We start from the raw sequence: 17,994 nt of genomic DNA, 5'->3' as shown, positions 1-17,994 counted from the left end.
GCTACAGAGCTGCTCCCAGTGAGGTCTCTGGCCTGACTCGTTGGCACCCTGTAGGAGCAAGGAGAAGAATAGAACCGGCAGTGGAAGACAGAAGTGCCTGGTGTGCTCTGGTCCAGGGGGGTCACGAAGAGGCGGACACGACTAAGCGACAACAACAACAGGGTTGAAAGGGACCCCCAAGGGTCATCCAGCCCAGCCCACTGCAATGAACAGGGCACATTTTATCTCTCTCGCAAAAGAGACAGGCAAAAGGCTTTGAAGTTGGGTGGAAGAGGAAGGAGGGAAGGTAAGCCATGACTTAAGGTGTTTTTTTAATCTTGTAAAAAGAGAGGCAGAAACCCCCAATCCCTCTAGGGAATGGAATTATCTACAGCCCTTCCTCAACGAACCCACACCCCAAATTCTGCCCTGTATAAAAATCTGCTCTCTCTTTTTGTGGCCAGATTTGCATTGGAAACTGCAAATCCTGCAGCCTAGATGCAAACGACCAACCTTTGCAGTCATATGCAAAGACCCCTCTTAGTTTTGCATCATTTGTTCTGCGGGACACACACCCCGGCCTCTGCCCCCAACCCCAATTTTGCCAGTATTGGGGGGTGGGCAAGGAGATTTACAGGAATTCTGATACGAATACTTTTCAAGTATCTCCCCCCCCCTTTCCCCCCTGTGCAGTTTAGAAACTTGATACAGGAATGCTAGAATCGGATCATTGAGTCCATCTAACCTAAACTCACGGGCAGCTTTCTGCAATTTCAGACAGGCCACTCCCAGTCCTACTGGGAGATGCTGGGGCCTCCTGCAACCAGGTTGGCTTCTTTTGGAACCATGAGGTCCAGATACTTGGCACAGGATTGCTTTTAAGCCTTGTGTTTCGGCAACCACAAGACCTGGAAACCGGAATATAAGAATGCAAGAATTGAATATATGCACAAACTCGCTACACGTGAACAAGTTGTATACAAACGTAGACTTGCCATGGGCAAATTTAACAATATTTGGAATTCATTCTTATAAATAACATATTAGGTTTCAGTCTGGTTAACTACAATAACACCCCCCCCCCTCTTTTTTGTAATGTACACAATATCTTTTTTCTATTTTGTTCTCTACATGGGTACTATTTCCTGTTTTGTCTTCTTTTGTGTCTTATCTTACTGTGTGTCCTTGTAATTTTGTGCATTTTATTTTTCAGTAAAGAATTCACATTTTTTATATATATAAAAAAAGGAGTATAAGAAGAGTCTGCTATATCAGGCCAATCTCGTCCAGCATCGTGTTCTCAGCTGCAGCCAAGCAGACAAAGGCTTTTAATCCCTTTTGCAACCATGAGATCTAGAAACTTGCTATACAGATGCTTTTAAGCCCTTTGGGGGCCACCATAAGGTCTGGAAACTTGATACCATTAAAAAAAAATTTTTTTTAATGAAAGTTAAGATTCCCCAGCCAGCTGACTTCTCCGATCAGCAGCCTGCAACACAGTGGTAAATCTCCCCAGCACACACAAAGATCGGATAGTGCAGGATCCGGCCATGGGGCAGCCAAATACCTCTTGCAGACGTCCTGCCAACTCTCTGTGGACCATCAAAATTGGCAGCAGGCAGTAGAAGAGTTTTCCCAAAAGGTCTCTGCCTGCATAGCGCAATAATACCACGTTGGCGGTTGGGTGGTCTTCTGGTTTGTCCCGTCCAGGGAGCGCTCCCCACAGAAAACTTGCAGTTAGGACGCAGCCAGGTGCTGGTGAAAATACAGGCCGAAGAGGGTGGCGATGACCTGGCAGGCGGACACCCACCAGGTGAAGAAAGAGAGAAGCCCCCGGTAGAAAAATGGGGTGAAGACGGTGCTGAAAGCCCCCAGGGCCCCCGTGATCTGCTCCACAGCTGCCTGGATGTCCTCTGTCCCGCCATCGTTCGAGGGGGCGGCCTGGGGGGCACGAACCACATCCACTGCTGGCGAGGTCAGGGCGGGCTCTGGGTACAGCCCCCAGGAATAGTCGCCTTTTAAAGAGAGACACAGGTGAGAAACAGGGCAAGGGACACACAACTCCTAACCCAGCCTAGTATTCGAGCCCTTTGCCGGTCGCCACAGGCGAGCAGGAACTGCGTGCAGGCGAGCCAGTGGGCCAATGGGTCAGCACACAGCAAAGCGGGCACTGGGATTGGGGCATTCCACCGTCTCTGTCAACAGCCTGGCTGGAGGCAGAAGAATGGCGCCAGGAGCCAATGGGAGAACCCCCAAGAGGGAAGGCTCAGAGCCTGGGGTGGGGGGGTGGGACGATGGTGAGTGGTCAGAGGGAGAAGACTGAGGAGGAGGTGTTGGAAGCAAAAGAGGCAACAGGGCTTAGTGAGTGGAGAGAGTCGGTGGCAGAGAATCAGTCCAGAATCAGAGGAAGAAACTGAAGCAGAAGGAGGAGGAGTCAGGCTGGGGAAGAGTCACGGATGTCTCCCGCTCCTGCTGCATCAAGCTGAACCAGGAGAGGCATGAAGAGTGCAGAGGAGAGGTTGGCTGCATGACGGCACTGTCTCCGATTGCTTGGGGGAAACCCTAGAGAGGAGGAGACTTAGGCAGCCACAGGGAGACGGGGACTTTCAGGCTCAGCAACTGCTTCATGGGGGGCAAGACCTACCAGGGATGAGCTGCTCTGCTCCTTAGGCCTGGTGTTTAGCCAAGTCTGTGCAGGTACGATTAACGATGTCACTCCAACATGCATGGTGTGATTGGCTGCCGGCTTGCTTTTGACACTCTCCCGTAGAGATGGGGAACTCCTGGGTCCCTCGTGATGTTGCTGGGGTCTGGATGCCCGTCATCCCAGACCACTGGGCATGCTGGCTGCTGGGAGTTGGAGCCTAGCAATGTCTGGAGGGCCACAAAAGTTGCCCTCCCCTGCTCAACCAGCAGCATGGCACACCGCAGGCCAGAGATTGGGGGCGGGCGGGGGGAAGGGCCTATTTCATCCAGCAAGCACACCCCACGATCAGGGATGATGGGAGGAAAAGTTCAGCAAACACCAGCAGGTCCATGGATGTACCCCCCCCCCCAAATTCCTGTGCTAGGTAAAGGTAAAGGGACACCTGACCATTAGGTCCAGTCATGGCCGACTCTGGGGTTGCGGCGCTTGTCTTGCTTTACTGGCCAAGGGAGCCGGCGTACAGCTCCGGGTCATGTGGCCAGCAGGACTAAGCCGCTTCTGGCGAACCAGAGCAGCACACGGAAACACCGTTCACCTTCCCGCTGGAGCGGTACCTACTTATCTACTTGCACTTTGATGTGCTTTCAAACTGTTTGGTTGGCAGGAGCAGGGACAGAGCAACAGGAGCTCACCCCGTCATGGGGATTCGAATTGCTGACCTTCTGATCGGCAAGTCCTAGGCTCAGTGGTTTAACCCACAGTGCCACCCATGTCCCTAATTCCTGTGCTAGTATTTGATAATAAATGCATGTGTCTGGGTAGACACTAAAGTGGGGGCATTTAGCTATGGGGCAGCCCCATTCAGCTCCTTGATGGCCTCCCCTCTACCACCACTAACCTAGCGTTTTGAGGAGGAACGTGCAGTGCAAGGTGAGCAGGATTGGGGCCAGGTACTGCAAACTGACCACAGTGACGTAGCAGTAGATTCTGGTGATCTGTAATTCAATAATAATAATAATAATGTAAAAAAACAAATAAACAAACTCCAAAACAGAACAAAAACAGCATCTTAGCAATGTTGCCATTTGGAGGAATGGAACTTAAAAATAAACAGGACATTTAATTTTGTCCAGGATCAAGCCCCTCCCATCTGCCAGCCAGCCGACACTCGTGTTTCCTCTTCCCTCTGCATACCTTTTTCCTTTCATGCTGTGTCTGTTCGGCTATCAGCGTACAGCAGGGAAGAGATCGCCTTCGCTTTTAATACAGGGGTGGGGGGAACCTTCAGCAAGTCCCAACTTCTCCCACAAAGTTGTTTCCTTCATGCCTACGCCTGGTGCCCCCTCCCCCCGCTCTGCCTCCCCACCTTCCGCTGGATCTCCAGGACGGCGATCCTCCCAGCCTCCCTCTTCATCTGCTCCACCCATCTCTCGGCGAGGTTCAGGTAGGCCTGCAGGTGATAGCGCACGACAGCCAGGCGGAGGAGGCACAGAGCTACAATGGTCCAGAGGCGCATCGAATTATAGGAAGCGTTGGAAAGGCTGTGGGCAGAAAGAGAAACAGACACACACATACAGAGGACTGTAAATAGACAGCTGCAAATAAAAGTCTTAAGTGTGTTGTAAAGTGCATTAAGGAAATAGGACACTAGATGGCGATGGTGAGCTATGGCAAATTCAATATGTTTCTCAAAATGGTTTTTTTAAAAAAAGCATTTTCACAGCATTTTATGTGCCTAGATTCCACCAGCCCTGAGTGCTCGCTGGAAGGACAGATCCTGAAGCTGAGGCTCCAAGACTTTGGCCACCTCATGAGAAGAGAAGGCTCCCTGGAAAAGATCCTGATGCTGGGAAAGATGGAGGGCCGAAGGAGAAGGGGACAACAGAGGACGAGATGGTTGGACAGTGTTCTCAAAGCTACCAGCATGAGTTTGACCAAACTGCGGGAGACAGTGGAAGACAGGAGTGCCTGGTGTGCTCTGGTCCAGGGGGTCACGAAGAGTCGACACCACTAAACGACTCAACAACAACAGATTCCATCAGCGAGAGACTTCCCGCATCATATAGATAGCTCGACTGGTAGAGCAGGCTTAATCTCAGGGTCGTGGGTTGGGTGATACACTCCTACCTTGAAGCGGGTTGGGCTAGATGACCCTCGGTGTCCTTTCCTACTCTACAATTCTATGACGGTTTCCCTTTTTTCCCTTTTCCTTTTTTGCCAAATCACCTCTATTGATTTTAACAAATCAGCCACATATTTAAAATCAGAATATAAAACCAGAGAATGCATAAAAAAATTTCATAATTGTATCTTAGCTATTTTTAAAACACTGGTCTGAGACCGTGATAAATGGAAACTTTGAAGCTTTGAGCTTCCCGTTTGAAACAGGACTTTATTGAGTTTATTTGGCTCACTTATGACCTTCAAATCTCCCCCCATTTCTTGCCAAGGAGCTCAAGGGAATGCGAAAGGTTCCTGGTCCCAGCAGGCAAGGATGAGCCATCCTTTCAGAGTCCACAAAGACGTTTCTAGCTAGCCAGGAACATTCAAGGAGAAGGATGTTCCAAAAGAGCATGTTAGATTATTACGTAAAACAACGTCATCAGCAAGAATACTGTCTGCCCAATGATGGAAAGATGGAGAGGTTGCCAGTAAAGGAAGAATGGCTTTTTGGAGATGGAGGGGAACCAGCAAGATCAACAGCAAAGATTAGAGACAAAAAGGATGGAAATGCCTTGAGGACTGGAGACCTTTCACTATTTGAAGAACTATTAGAGAAGAACTATTAGAAAATGCAAGCAGGACTTGAAATATGACCAGCAGGGCAAATTATTAGGATAAGTAGGTTAAATTGAAGGCAGCCCTGTTTAGGGAAGTGAAGTATTTTTCGCACCATAGGACGCACCGGACAATAGGACGCACCTTGTTTTAGAGGGGGGAGAACAAGAAAAAAAAATTCTCCCCCTCTCTGCCCAGTGCCCCTTCAGCGAAGCGGCAGGAGGCGCTGCACAGAGAGGGGGAGAATCCCCCCCCTGTTTTCCCCCTCTAAAACAAGGTGTCGTTCAAGGTGCGTTCAGTCGCCTTCAGGCGGCTACCTTGGAAGCCTGGAGAGCGAGAGGGGTTGGTGCGCACCGACCCCTCTCACTCTCCAGGCTTCAGGTTCCTTTCAACCTGCTCTTTGGGGCTGGCGAGGGGAAGCCCACCACCAGCCCCAAAGAGCAGGTCAGGGAGCAGCGGAAACGCGCGCAGCGGAGAGGCTCCTGCCATAGCCGCATGTCACCTCTCCAGCCGGGAGAGGGTCGCGGGGCTATGGCGTCTTCGCTCCATAGGACGCACACACAATTCCCCTTCATTTTTGAAGGGGGAAAAGTGCGTCCTATAGAGCGAAAAATACGGTATTTAATGTCTGATGCTGTATTGTTTTTAATATTTGGTTAGAAGCTGCCCAGAGTGGCTGGGGAAACCCAGCCAGATTGGGGGGGGGTATAAATAATAAAGTATTATTAATTATTATTATTATTATTAAATTGAATGTATTGAATAGTATAGGGGCAAAATATGCAGCATTCAGGGGTAACTATGGAAACCATGGAAGGGGAAGATACGAAGTCAAGGGATAAAGTAACTTATGGTTTAGGTGAAAATTTGTAAAACTTTTTTTCATCTTACTGAAAAATTAATATGAGGGTTATGTTTTTTAAAAAAGGTACACTCAAGGATGCTGCCAGGGAGAGAGGAGCGGGGTGTGGGTGTGTGTGGCCTAGGGAGAGCTCCGGGGGCCAGAGCAAGAGCTCTGAAGGGCCGCCTCTCCCTCCTGGTGATCGCAGAAGCACTTACATTTGGACGGTCTCTTTCCCCATGGGGGCGTTGAGCAGGAGGTCCCGGGAGATGGGCTTGACCCACATCAGCACGACGGCCACGGGTGCGAGGAAGCTGGCGTGGAGGAGCAGCCTGAAGTGTTGGGGGTCAAGGAGGAGAAGGGTCAGGCCCCCCCCAGGCTGCCCCCTCCGCATCCCTGCCCCTTATCCCCCCCACCCCCCGTCTTTCGGGAAGGCCAGGGGCAAACTGTTACGCAACTGGACCGCTGGCTGGTCTGCAGTCATCTTGAGGGCATCCAGGTGAGTCTGCGCCAGCCGCAGCCCTGGGAAGGTCAGGCAGGCGCCGAGGAACGAGCAGAGGGCCACCAGGCAGAGCTTGACGGTCAGCTTGGTCACGGGGACCCTGGGGGGAAGAGAGAGGGAGGCATTTTTCGGGAAGGGCTAAGGCTGCTGGAGACTCTGGGTCACAGAATCAGAGAGCGGTAGATCATAGACTCATCCCAGCAAGGCAAGGCATCACAGCTAAAGAACCCCTGACACAAAAACAGGGCCTTTTCTGCAGTGGCTCCCCCTTTTGTGGAATGCTCCCTCCATGGAGGTTCGGTGGGTGCCAGAGAACCATAGAATTGTAGGAGTTGGAAGGGACCTCCGAGGGTCATCTAGTCCAACCCCCTGCAATGAAGGAATCTCAACTAAAGCATCCAGGACAGATGCCAACCTCTGCTGAAAAACCTCCCAGGAAGGAGAGTCCTTCCTTAACAACAGTTACGATCTTCCTGATGTTTTCTTGGAATCTCCTTTCTTGTAACTTGAAGCCATGGGTTCAAGTCCTACCCTCCAGAGCAAGCAAAAACAAGCTTGTTCCCTCCTCCATGTGACAGCCCTTGAGATATTTCAAGATGGCTCTTGTATCTCCTCTTTCCAACATCCCCAGCTCCTTCAACCGTTCCTCATATGGTCTGGTTTCCAGACCCAAGATCATCTTGTTCACCCTCCTCTGCACATGTTCCAACTTGTCAACATCCTTCTTAAATTGTGGTGCCCAGAATTGGACACAATATTCCAAGGCGGAATAAAGTGGGACTTCCCTTGATTTGTCCAGTTGAGTCAAATGAAAATTCAGCACAGGTTTTAGGAACACTCTTCCCTCCCTTTTTTGCAAACTAAAAAGTCCCAAAATGCTGCAACTTTTCCTTGTAGGGAAATCACCTGGCTCATTTTGGCCAAGCTTTCCTAACTCTAGAATATCCTTTTCGACGTGAGCTGACTGAAACAATCCCGGAGTGGCCTCATTTTGGACATCTCCACTTGAGGGCAGGAGGTGGACAAAGATAAATAAATCCTGGCAGGGTTTAAGATTTCAGAGACACACTTACGTCCAGTCCCAGCCTTGCCCTTTCAGGAAGACCTCCAAGTTCTCCTGGACGCTATTCAGCCCTGGGGGGACAAGAGAGTCGGGGGAGAATCCAGGAGAATGCTGCAGTGCAATTGCTGACAGGAGTGAGGCCTTATCAAAATGCAGTGGCGGACCTACATTTTGCCCCCCCCCCCATTAATTTTCACAGGGAGCCCAACACAACCAGCAATGAGGTCTGGGTAAGCACTGTCATCATCTTCAAGGTTCCCCCCGCTCCCCACGACAGATCACAATTTTTTTTATAAAAACAAATCAGTCTCAGATTTTCATTAAAATTGCCAAGTCACTGGTGTGAATAAAAATCTTCTAGGGCATACCTTTCTTGAGTTATGCGGAGATGAAAATTAGGGAAATGCAGGCACGATGCCAGAGGTGCCAATTTGGATAAAATACTTTGGGGGGGGGGCCTGCAGGTAAGCCCTGCATAATCAGTCACATGACGCAGTTCACACACACTATTTGAAAGGCAATTCCCATCAGCTTTGGAGGGGCCCCTCAAATTTTTTATTGTGGGGGGCAAAGGGTATGTGGAATGCCCTCCCTTCAGATGTCAAGGCAATAAGCAACCATCTTAACTTTTAGAAGACATCTGAAGGCAGCCTTGTTTAGGGAAGTTTTTGATGTTTAATGCTGTATTGTGTTTTAAATATTTGTTTGGTAGCCGCCCAGAGTGGCTAGGCCAGATAGGCGGGGTATAATAAATTATCATTATTATTATTATTAGTAGTAGTAGTAGTAGTAGTAGTAGTAACCTGATTTGGTATTCTAACCCTTTTGTATCTAAAAGTAATTTTAGAATTTTAGAAAATATTAGAAAAACGACTTTTTCCATTCTTCCGACCGTTGAGCGGTGCATACGTTTGAGGAAATAAGTAAAATTATTTATATATAACCAGTGCTTTGTGAGCTCACCCCCAGGTCACTCACCTGCATCAAGGCCAAATTCAAGGTAGTCTTCGCGGACGACCAGGACTAGCATGGCCACCAGGAGGAAGAAGAAAGCAAAGGCCAGGCAGACCGATCGCTCGCCCCCCTCCTTGGATCGGAAGTAATGTGTCATCACCGTGAAAAAGATTTTGCTGAAGGGAAGAGTTGTGCTAAGGATCACATGCCGGAAACATCACTTCTCCCGAGAAAGACAAAGATTTCAATTTATTCATTCATTCATTTGTCTCTATACATTTTCCCCCCAATTTTAGATTGTTTTTTACAGACATACAAATTGAATAACTTCCCAATAAACACACATATACATATATATATATACACAGAGAGAAAGAGGCCTTTCACTTCACCCCCTTTGAGGTTTCTTTTACCTTAATCTTGCCAATGAACTTAATTGTGTACAATTTTTTTTTATTCAGAGACAGTATTCCACAAATTTTCCCCGTTCCTTGATGAAATTTCTTTCTTCTTGGTTCCTTATTCTTCCATTCATTTAGTCTGACACTTCTTCTTGGTTGGGACACAATCCTGAAATAGCTTCACTTTTGGGATTATTTCATTCCTGCTGTTCCCTTCTTGGAACTACAGTTCCCAGGGTGCTCTATCAATCCGCCCCTCTTCCCCCGCAACTAACTTGGGTCCCTAAATCCCATTGGGTCTACTCTGAGTATCACTTCGGCCACCTTAATTGACTCGACACAATTAAAAGCTCTCTGATGCCTCTTTAACAACCATGGCATTCCCCTCCAAAGAATTCTGGGAGCTGTAGTTTGCTCTGGGCGGTGCTGAGAGTTGTTAGGAGACACGCAACCCCCCCATTCCTCTCCCAAAACTACAATTCCCAGAGTTTCCTGGGAAGAGGAGGAATTCATGGTTAATCCACTGCCTCTCAGCTTCCTGGCACCTCCGGCAGAAATATTGTTTTGCAACCACAAGATCTATAAACTGGAAATTCAAATGCTTTAAAACTTTTTTTAAAAAAATCCTGAGGTCTAGAATCATAGAAGCAAAGAAGCATAACACTGCAAGGTGGGAGGGGGTCTCGAGGGTCATCTAGTCCAAGGAGGGAGAATCCACCGCCTTCCGTCCCTCAGCTGAACTGCTCTTAACGGTCAGAAAGTTCTTTCCTGATGTTTAGTTGGAATCTCCTTCCTTGTAACTTGAAACCATGGATTCGAGTCCTGCCCTCCAGAGCAGGAGAAAACAAGCTTCCTCCATTTTCCATGGGACACCCCTTGAGATATTGGAAGATGGCTCTTCTATCTCCTCTTTCCATCCCCAGCTCCCTCAACCGTTCCTCATCAGGCTTGCTTTCCAGACCCTTGACCATCTCGTTCACCCTCCTCTGCACACCTTCCCAACATCCTTCTTCAATTGTACTGCCCAGAACTGGACACAGGACTCCAGGCCTCTGCCCAGGAAACTTGGCGCATTTCTTAAGTGGAAGCTCAATTTCTCAGACTTACGAATCATGATGCAGACACTTGTGGAATGGGAAGCGGTCATGAGAACCTAAGAGGAGCCTTCTGGATCAGGCCAGGGGTGCAGTATCCTGCTCTCACATGGGCCAGGGAGATGCCCGAAGGGGAAGTCCACAAGCAGGATCCAAGCACAAGAAAACTCTCCTCTTCCTCCTCCTCCTCCTCTGATGATTATACCCTGCCCCTCTGACTAGGCTTCCCCAGCCACTCTGGGCCCCATCTGCCCTTGAGAGCCCTCTTCTAGTTTAGAGTCGGAAGGGACCCAGTGGTCATCTAGTCCAACCCCCTTGCAATGCAGGAATCTCAAGGTGTTCCTCAACTGGCCCAATCCTCTTTTAAAGCCGTCCCAGGTTGGTGGCCGCAAACGGCGTCCCCGGGGCCAAAGGATACACGGAGAAGATGACAGCCAGCAAGCACCAGAGAATCCCAATGTTGGCTTCCTTCCGGGGGTCAACCAGGCAGTAGTAGCCTTCGGTGAAGATGTAGATCCCAGTGGCGTACGCTGCAAAGTCCACGTACCACTGATATTCCAGGAAATAGCACAGCACTAAGTGGAGAGACAGGAAGATGCTCTTATTGCCTCCTGAGCCTGACCAGCTGCACCCAAAAAGAAGAAGCAAATTTCCAGGCCTTGTGGAATGGTCTAGAATGGGTAGGAAGGGACCCTGAGAGTCATCTAGCCCAACCCCCGCAATGCAGGAATCTTTTTGCACAACGTGGGGCTCAAACCCACTACTCTGAGATTCAGAGTCTCACGGTTTGCCGACTGAGCTATATTCCAAATAAATGGTTGATTTGACAAGGAACTGTGGAGCGTGGCTTATCTAGAGCCATCCAGCTTAGTACTGAATTGGACCCGGAAACTAATTGGCAGTCAGTGCAGTCGGGCAGGATCGGTGCAATATGCTCAAACTGTCTTAACCCCAGCATGCAACCTGGCTGCCAAATTCTGCACCACTGAAGATTTTCAGTGTATTATAATAACAATACCCCGCCCACTCTGGGTGGCTTCCAACAAAATAAAACACAATGAAGACATCAAACATCAAAAACCTCCCTATACAGTGGTACCTCTGGATATGAACGGGATCCGTTCCGGAGCCCCATTCGCATCCAGAAGCGAACACAACCCGCGGCTGCACGGGTCGTGATTTGCCACTTCCGCGCATGCCCGTGACATCATTTTGACTATCTGCGCATGTGCGAGTGGCAAAACCTGGAAGTAACGCATTCTGTTACTTCCAGGTCGCCGCGGAGCACAACCTGAAAGCACTCAATCTGAAGCAACTTCAACCCGAGGTATGACTGTATAGGGCTGTCTTCAGCTGTCTTCTAAATGTCAGATAGTTGTTTTTTCCTTGACATCTGATGGGAGGGCATTTACACTATTTTCTGTTGGGAGCCGCCCAGAGTGGCTGGGGCAACCCAGTCAGATGGGTGGGGTATGAATTTTTATTTTTATTATAAACCTGTAAGCTTCCTGGTGAAGGGGGGAATTTGAACCCTGGTCTGCAGTCAGATAGGTGGCATATAAATATCATCATCATCATCATAATTAAACTGCTTAGAAACTCCTTTGGCATGTAAGCGATATATAAACAAGTACCTAATACTAATAATACACAAATGCCGTCTACGATCCCCGTGACCCGCTGGGCAGCCTATGGAAAGTGGCAGGAAACTTGCTTGCTTCAGGGAAAATTGGGCACAATGCTCTCCGCTGGCCAAAGGGACTAGAAACTTGGCTCCGACAAACAAAAGCTAAAACAATCTCAGGAAGAAAGGCTTGGGGTGTCCCTGAGGGGACCAGACTCCCGAAAGCTATTTGGGGAGGGGAGGATAGGCAGCCCCCCATTTCTGCCAAAGGGAGGGAGCTTAGGGGATCCAGCCTCGGCGCATTTACCCAGAGCGTCCACGGCAGTGATGGGGCTGCTGTCCAAGCGAAGGTCGATATCCCGGGGGACGGAGGAAGGCTTTTCCTCGGTGACGCCGTTGATCTTCCTGTCAGATAGACAGACTAACGTCAGTTGGTTGGCACCAGAGGGAGCTGTGTGGTCCAAAGATGGCGCCAGGGGGGCGAAGATGGATCTAAGTTGCCCCCACGCCTTTCCCGCGTGTCTCCGGGTGGAGATATGTAGTTCCTGGCCCACTGCCGGCCACCAGCTCCCTCAGCCTGCTGGATGGACAAGATGGCCGCCCTCACGTCAACTCTACTCACCGCTCCCTCTTCCCCTTTGGCCTGGGCTTCCCCGCCAGGGCGAGCAGCTCCTCTTCCGAGGGGTGTTTGAACCGGCGAAGGCTGGCGGAAGAAGAGGGGGAAGGGGCTCACCAAACAGACATTGGGCCAAACGCAACTCAAGAGGAGTCCCATTGAGATGGATGGGAAACGATATATAATGAAATGAAAAAATGTTCAAAACCACAATTGTTAAAAAACCAGAGGCTTTTTTACTAGGAATATTAGGAGATGAAGTGCCAAAGAAACAAAAAAGAGAATTTATATATGCGACCACAGCTGCCAGAATGTGACTTGCCCAGAAGTGGAAAGAAGAGAACGTACCAACGAAAGAAGAATGGAGGACTAAGGGGATCTTTGCCAAAATGGCAAAACTCACCGTGAAGATCAGGCACCAAGATGAAGAAGAATTTAATCATGAATGGGAAATTTTTGTAGATTGCTTTAAATAGCAGTGTAAAAATGGGAAAACACTAACAGGATTGTTGTAGCATTTGTGAACTGAAGGTAGAATTATGATGTGAAAAATAATTATAAGAATTATAAGCAAGGAAAATAAAATTAAAAAAACAGAAACTGGGTGTGGGGGAGAAGTCAATCAATGCAAATTTGGATTTGATATGTAAGCACATGAAAATTGTTGTTATCAGAAAAATTAAAAAAATATATATTTTTAAAAAAAGATGGGCAAGGGCTGGCATGGCTCTATTAATTTCACTGGCTCTGCTCCTGAGGAAAACATAGGCCACATTTGTGCCCTACGTTAATCATCATCATCATCTCATCATCATATTTATACCCCAACCATCTGGCTAGGTTTCCCCAGGCACTCTGGGCGGCTTCCAGCAAAATATAAAAAATAATATGTCAAATGTTAAAAACTTCCCAATACAAGGTTAATAATAATTATAATAATAATTGTGTTATTTATAATAATGTTATTGTTTATAATAAAAACTTAAATCGCTTTTGACGCCACTTTAAACAGTCATGGCTTCCTGGGGAACTGTAGTTCAAAGGCACTGGGTGCTGTGAGGAGGTCCCCACTTTTCCCCTCTGAGAACTACAATTCCCGGACCAGTTTAGCAGCTCATCTCCCTTCCCAGGGAGCTCTGGGAATGCTAGTGCTGAGAGGGGAAAGACTCCAGGGAGCTGTAGTTTCTTTGGGGTGCTGGGCACTGTGAAGAGGCTCCCTATTCTCCTTTGCAGAACTACAGTTCCCAGAGCTCCCTGGGAAAAGGGATTGATAGTTAAAACTGGAGGGGAAAGTGGGGTTCCCTAACAACTCACAGCACCCTTCACAAACTACAGCTCCCAACCTGTCCTCTCTGTGTGCCAGTAAAGGTTGATTGATTGATTGAAACTACAGCTCCCAGGATTCATTGCGGGGGGGGGGGGGCGCCGCCACCACAGTTGTCCAAAGTGATATCGCAGCGCTTTAAAGGCACGGTGCTGATGTGAGCCTACAATTCCCAGAGTTCCCTGGGAAGAAGGATGGATCGCTAAACGATGTTGGGAACTGTAGCTTCACAAGGGGAATCGCACCCTAACACACTATAGCTCCCAGAATTATTTGGAAGCCCTGGCGGTTTTAAAGCGGGACCAGAGCTTTTTAAAGGTCTGGCGCGAAAGTGGCCACAGCCTAACCGAGCCAGCAAATCTGGTACGAACGCCAAATAAACAGGGAATAAATTCAATGGTGTTTTTCTGCAGGTGGAATTGCGGACAGACGGATAAATTTGGGGGTGGGTGGGTCCAGAGCCCCCAAGTCCCTTTTGCTTCCATCCACGGTCAAAAAATAATAGGCAAATTTTGACCTCTTGCTGCACTCCTGAGGAACCTCCCTGCCATCCCCAGCCCTGCGAAAAAGGGGATTTCTGGTACCTTCCATTGCAGAGGATCCACCGGGCGAAGGACCAGTGAGGGGCCATCTTCTGCATGATGCTGGCCACCAGCAGGGAGACCACCAGCTGCACCCCCATCACCGCCTGTGGGGCAGAAGCAGAGGAAGAGCCTTGGGTCAAGTCCAATGTTCTGTTCTCGCCAAAGTTCTATTTATCATCATCGTCATCATCCCCTCCAACGTTTCTCCAATGAAAATAGGGACGTCCCATCCAATGATGATGATAAGTCAGACAGCTTAGTTTTGTAATGTGAATATAAGGAACTGATTTACATATAATGAGGCGAGATGTAAAAAGAAGATAGAAGGTAAAAAAGGGGTTATGGAAATGCTAAGAATTTAGTAAAGATGTTCAGAAGTCAGAAAGAGGGAGGGAAGGAGGTTGATGCTCTGCCTGAGCAATGTTTTAGGCTATAGATTTATGTAACAAAATGTGATTATGATAAATATGGAAAACTCAATAAAAATTATTATTAAAAAAAGAAGATGATGATAAGTTGGATAGCTTAGTTGGTTAGAGCATAGCACTGAAGCCATCCAGAGAGGCTGTGGAAACCCAGCCAGATGGGTGGGGTATAATAATAATAATTATTATTATTATTATTATTATTATTATTGCTATTATTACTATTATCATTCCCTTCAACATTTCTCTGACAAAAAGAGCAACATCCTAAGGAAAAGTGGGACGTCCTGGGATCAAATCGGAAACCAGAACGGCTCCCGCAAATTCGAGACTGTCCCTGGAAAATAGGGGCACACCAAGGTTGCAGCTTTGCTCCCCACATGGGACAGCTGCCTATTCTTGCACTGCTGGGGGTTGGACTGGATGACCTTGTGTGAAGGATAGCTCCGTTGGCAGAGCATGAGGCTCTTAATCTCAGGGTCGTGGGTTCAAGCCCCATCCTGGGCAGAAAGATTCCTGGGTTGGACCGGATGACCCTCAGGGTCCCTTCCAACTCTACAGTTCTATGCCTTTGGGCTGATCCAGAAGGGATCCTGCGTCCAGTTCTAGAAGCAGGTAGTGAATTTCTCATCCCACTTTTCGGATCCACCTCAACGTTCGCCCTCCACCCCGCCCCCCGCCCCAAATCCTACACTTTACACCTCTCTGTTGGTGTTGATCTTTAAAGCCCTAAATGTCCTCGGCCCAGTATCCCTGAAGGAGCGTCTCCACCCCCATCGTTCAGCCCGGACACTGAGATCCAGCTCAAAGGGCCTTCTGGCAGCTCCCTCCCTTGCGAGAAGGGAAGTTACAGGGAACCAGGCAGAGGGCCTTCTTGGTGGTGGCACCTGCCCTGTGGAACGCCCTCCCATCCGATGTTAAAGAGAACAACAACTACCAGACTTTTAGAAGACATCTGAAGGCAGCCCTGTTCAGGGAAGTTTTTAATGTGTGACAAAGATTAAAAACCCAGAAAGATTAGAAACCCAGCCAGATGGGCGGGGTACAAATAATAAATTACTATTCCTATAACTATTGCTGTACCAAAAACATAGACCCCATGTAAGGTTAGTGCAGAGACATTGACTCCCTTTCTATTTTAAGGGCAGGAAGTGGAGCTGGCGGCCGGCTATGTGGCCTGGACACGGGATTCAAATTTCAAGGAAGGAGATTCCCACTTAACATTGGGGGAAACTTTCTGACAGTGGAGGACTCTCCTTCCTTGGGAGTTTGTAAGCAGAGGTTGGCTGGCCCTCCCTCCTGGCTGCTTGAGCTGAGATTCCTGCATTGCTGGGGGTTGGAATGGATGACCTTTGGGGGTCCCTTCCAGCTCCACAGCTGCATGACCCCGGAAGGTGGTGGTCTCATCTCTCCTTCCTTGGAGGCTCTTAAACGGCGGTCGGATGACCAGCTTCCAGGGGTTCTGCAGCTGTGCTTCGTGCCTTGCGCGGGGTTGGGCTAGATGTCCTCTGGGGGTCCCCTTCCAACGCTACCGTTCTGTGGTCCTGGGACCCTGGCAAGCATGCAAACCTTCTCTCTCATGCAGAAAGCAAACCCACCTGCCCCGCAGCCCAGCTCCAGCCCCCTAAGTCCATAAAGACCCAACAATGCATTCTTGCAAAAAAAAATTTAAAACTTACCATTTTTTTTAGGGTCCCGAGCAAAAAACAGCCCCCAATCAAGAGACAGGCAAGGCAGGCAAGTTTCCCTGCACTTCTGATCTTGCAGACCAAAGAAGGAGTGAGACCCCCCCAGCCAATCACAAGAGGCCCTTCCAGTTGATTGCCAGCCAGCCAGCCAATGACAAAGCGAAATAAAAAAAATTAAAAGGTTTGAAGGGAGGCGGGGATTTTTGCCATCCCCCACCTGTTTCCGGTTTTCAGGCGCCTGCCAAGCGCGTTGCATTTCGGGGCTTGTAGTTTCCTTTCCCAGGTGAGGTTCTTCAAGATGGAACGGAGAGAGAATTTTTTTTGCACGTTTTCTTCTGCAAAAATTCGAAAGGTTTCTCCTTCCCTGTAAATCACACGCGCCCTTTTGCAGCCAGTGTGGATGTCTTTAAAAGAGGACTGCACACATCTGTGGGATTTTTCACGAATTCAGGGGCTTCCCCCGGTTGTTGGCACCTGTCTGTCACCTCCGGAGGTGAAGTCAAATCGCTGGGGAATCAGAGCACCGACTGCGGCTGCAGAGGCTCCCTTCCCAGGTGGCCGAGCCCCATTTGCCCCTCACTTCCCTCTACAGAAACTGCCTTCTTGATCACTGTTGGGCTATTATTATTATTATTAATTATTATTATTATTTATTAATTAATTCCCCGCCCATCTGGCTGGGCTTCCCCAGCCACTCTGGGCGGCTTCCAACAGAATATTAAACTACAATAATCTATTAAACATTAAAAGCTTCCCTAAACAGGGCTGCCTTCAGATGTCTTCTAAAAGTCATCTCTTCAACCCACCGGAACCTGTCTTTGCACACAGGGGGCGTCCCTAACTCACCAAGCGTTCAAGGCACACCGGCTCCCCTCACCTGGTTCAGCCCGCCAGTCAAAGCCATTCCCAAGACTGTGGCCGCTGTCACCTGCTGACAGCTTCTAGGAGCCACAGGTGAGAGCTGGGCGGAGGTGGGGAGCAAAGGTGGACCCCAGAAGGAGCAGGACATGTTCCCAGAAGCAACTTTCCTGAACTTGGAGGTGAGAGAACTGAATCCTAACCGCCAGACCACCAGAGGGTAGCAATGCTTCTGAATCGCGGGTGCTGGAAACCACAGGAGGAGAGAGGGCTCTGGTGTTGGGGTTCTGATTGGCTGGCAGAGATGCAGGGTTGCCATGGCTACGCCTGTGGGCTATGAGAGGTCCTTCTGGTCCTTGTCCACTGGGTGGTGCTTCAGAATTTCTTTTGGAGTGAAGTTTACAGATGGCAGTAGAGCTGCTGCTTTGCATGCAGAAGGGCTAAGCAGTGACCTGAGTTTCCCATGTTCCCAGGAAAACAGCTTTCCTCCCCTTTTTTAAACAAGTACTTTGCTGGTGACTCACTGTCACACGAAATCACCGCTATGCAAAAGACTGATGGATTCAAAGTGATGCTCTATATGTGTTGTTGTCCACTTAACACCACAGGGGCGAAC

General features: G+C 48.9%; 2 protein-coding genes across 10 annotated transcripts in view; one reads left to right on the top strand and one right to left on the bottom strand.

Annotated features, from left to right (window-relative positions):
• LOC310668492 (uncharacterized protein) overlaps positions 1-17,994 on the top strand; it is a 150,941-nt gene that overhangs the window by 57,159 nt on the left and 75,788 nt on the right. The window lies entirely within an intron of this gene.
• On the bottom strand, positions 1,398-16,618 carry TMEM161A (transmembrane protein 161A). The gene is made up of 12 exons (XM_083421709.1): positions 16,512-16,618; positions 14,408-14,511; positions 12,506-12,586; positions 12,191-12,288; positions 10,678-10,834; positions 8,789-8,940; positions 7,821-7,881; positions 6,704-6,847; positions 6,464-6,577; positions 3,993-4,167; positions 3,525-3,621; positions 1,398-1,994 (listed from the first exon to the last, which is right to left on the bottom strand). Exons 1-12 carry the CDS (start codon positions 16,512-16,514, stop codon positions 1,717-1,719), a joined length of 1,464 nt encoding a protein of 487 aa, XP_083277835.1. The 5' UTR covers positions 16,515-16,618; the 3' UTR covers positions 1,398-1,716.

This window comes from Podarcis tiliguerta (genome assembly GCF_965153285.1).
Source record: "Podarcis tiliguerta genome assembly, chromosome: 18".
NCBI classification, from domain to species: Eukaryota; Metazoa; Chordata; class Lepidosauria; order Squamata; family Lacertidae; genus Podarcis; species Podarcis tiliguerta.
Note: the sequence above shows the minus strand (reverse complement) of the source record. Positions and strands in the feature narration are given on the sequence as shown.

What these genes read in the sequence shown, in the direction of transcription:
- TMEM161A (XM_083421709.1), bottom strand. An exon ending in GGGCAAGGCTGGGACTGGAC is followed by an intron (nt 6,848 to 7,820) that starts GTAAGTGTGTCT and finishes TCTTCCCCCCAG; the next exon opens with GGTCCCCGTGACCAAGCTGA. An exon ending in GCAGACCAGCCAGCGGTCCA is followed by an intron (nt 6,578 to 6,703) that starts GTTGCGTAACAG and finishes CCAACACTTCAG; the next exon opens with GCTGCTCCTCCACGCCAGCT.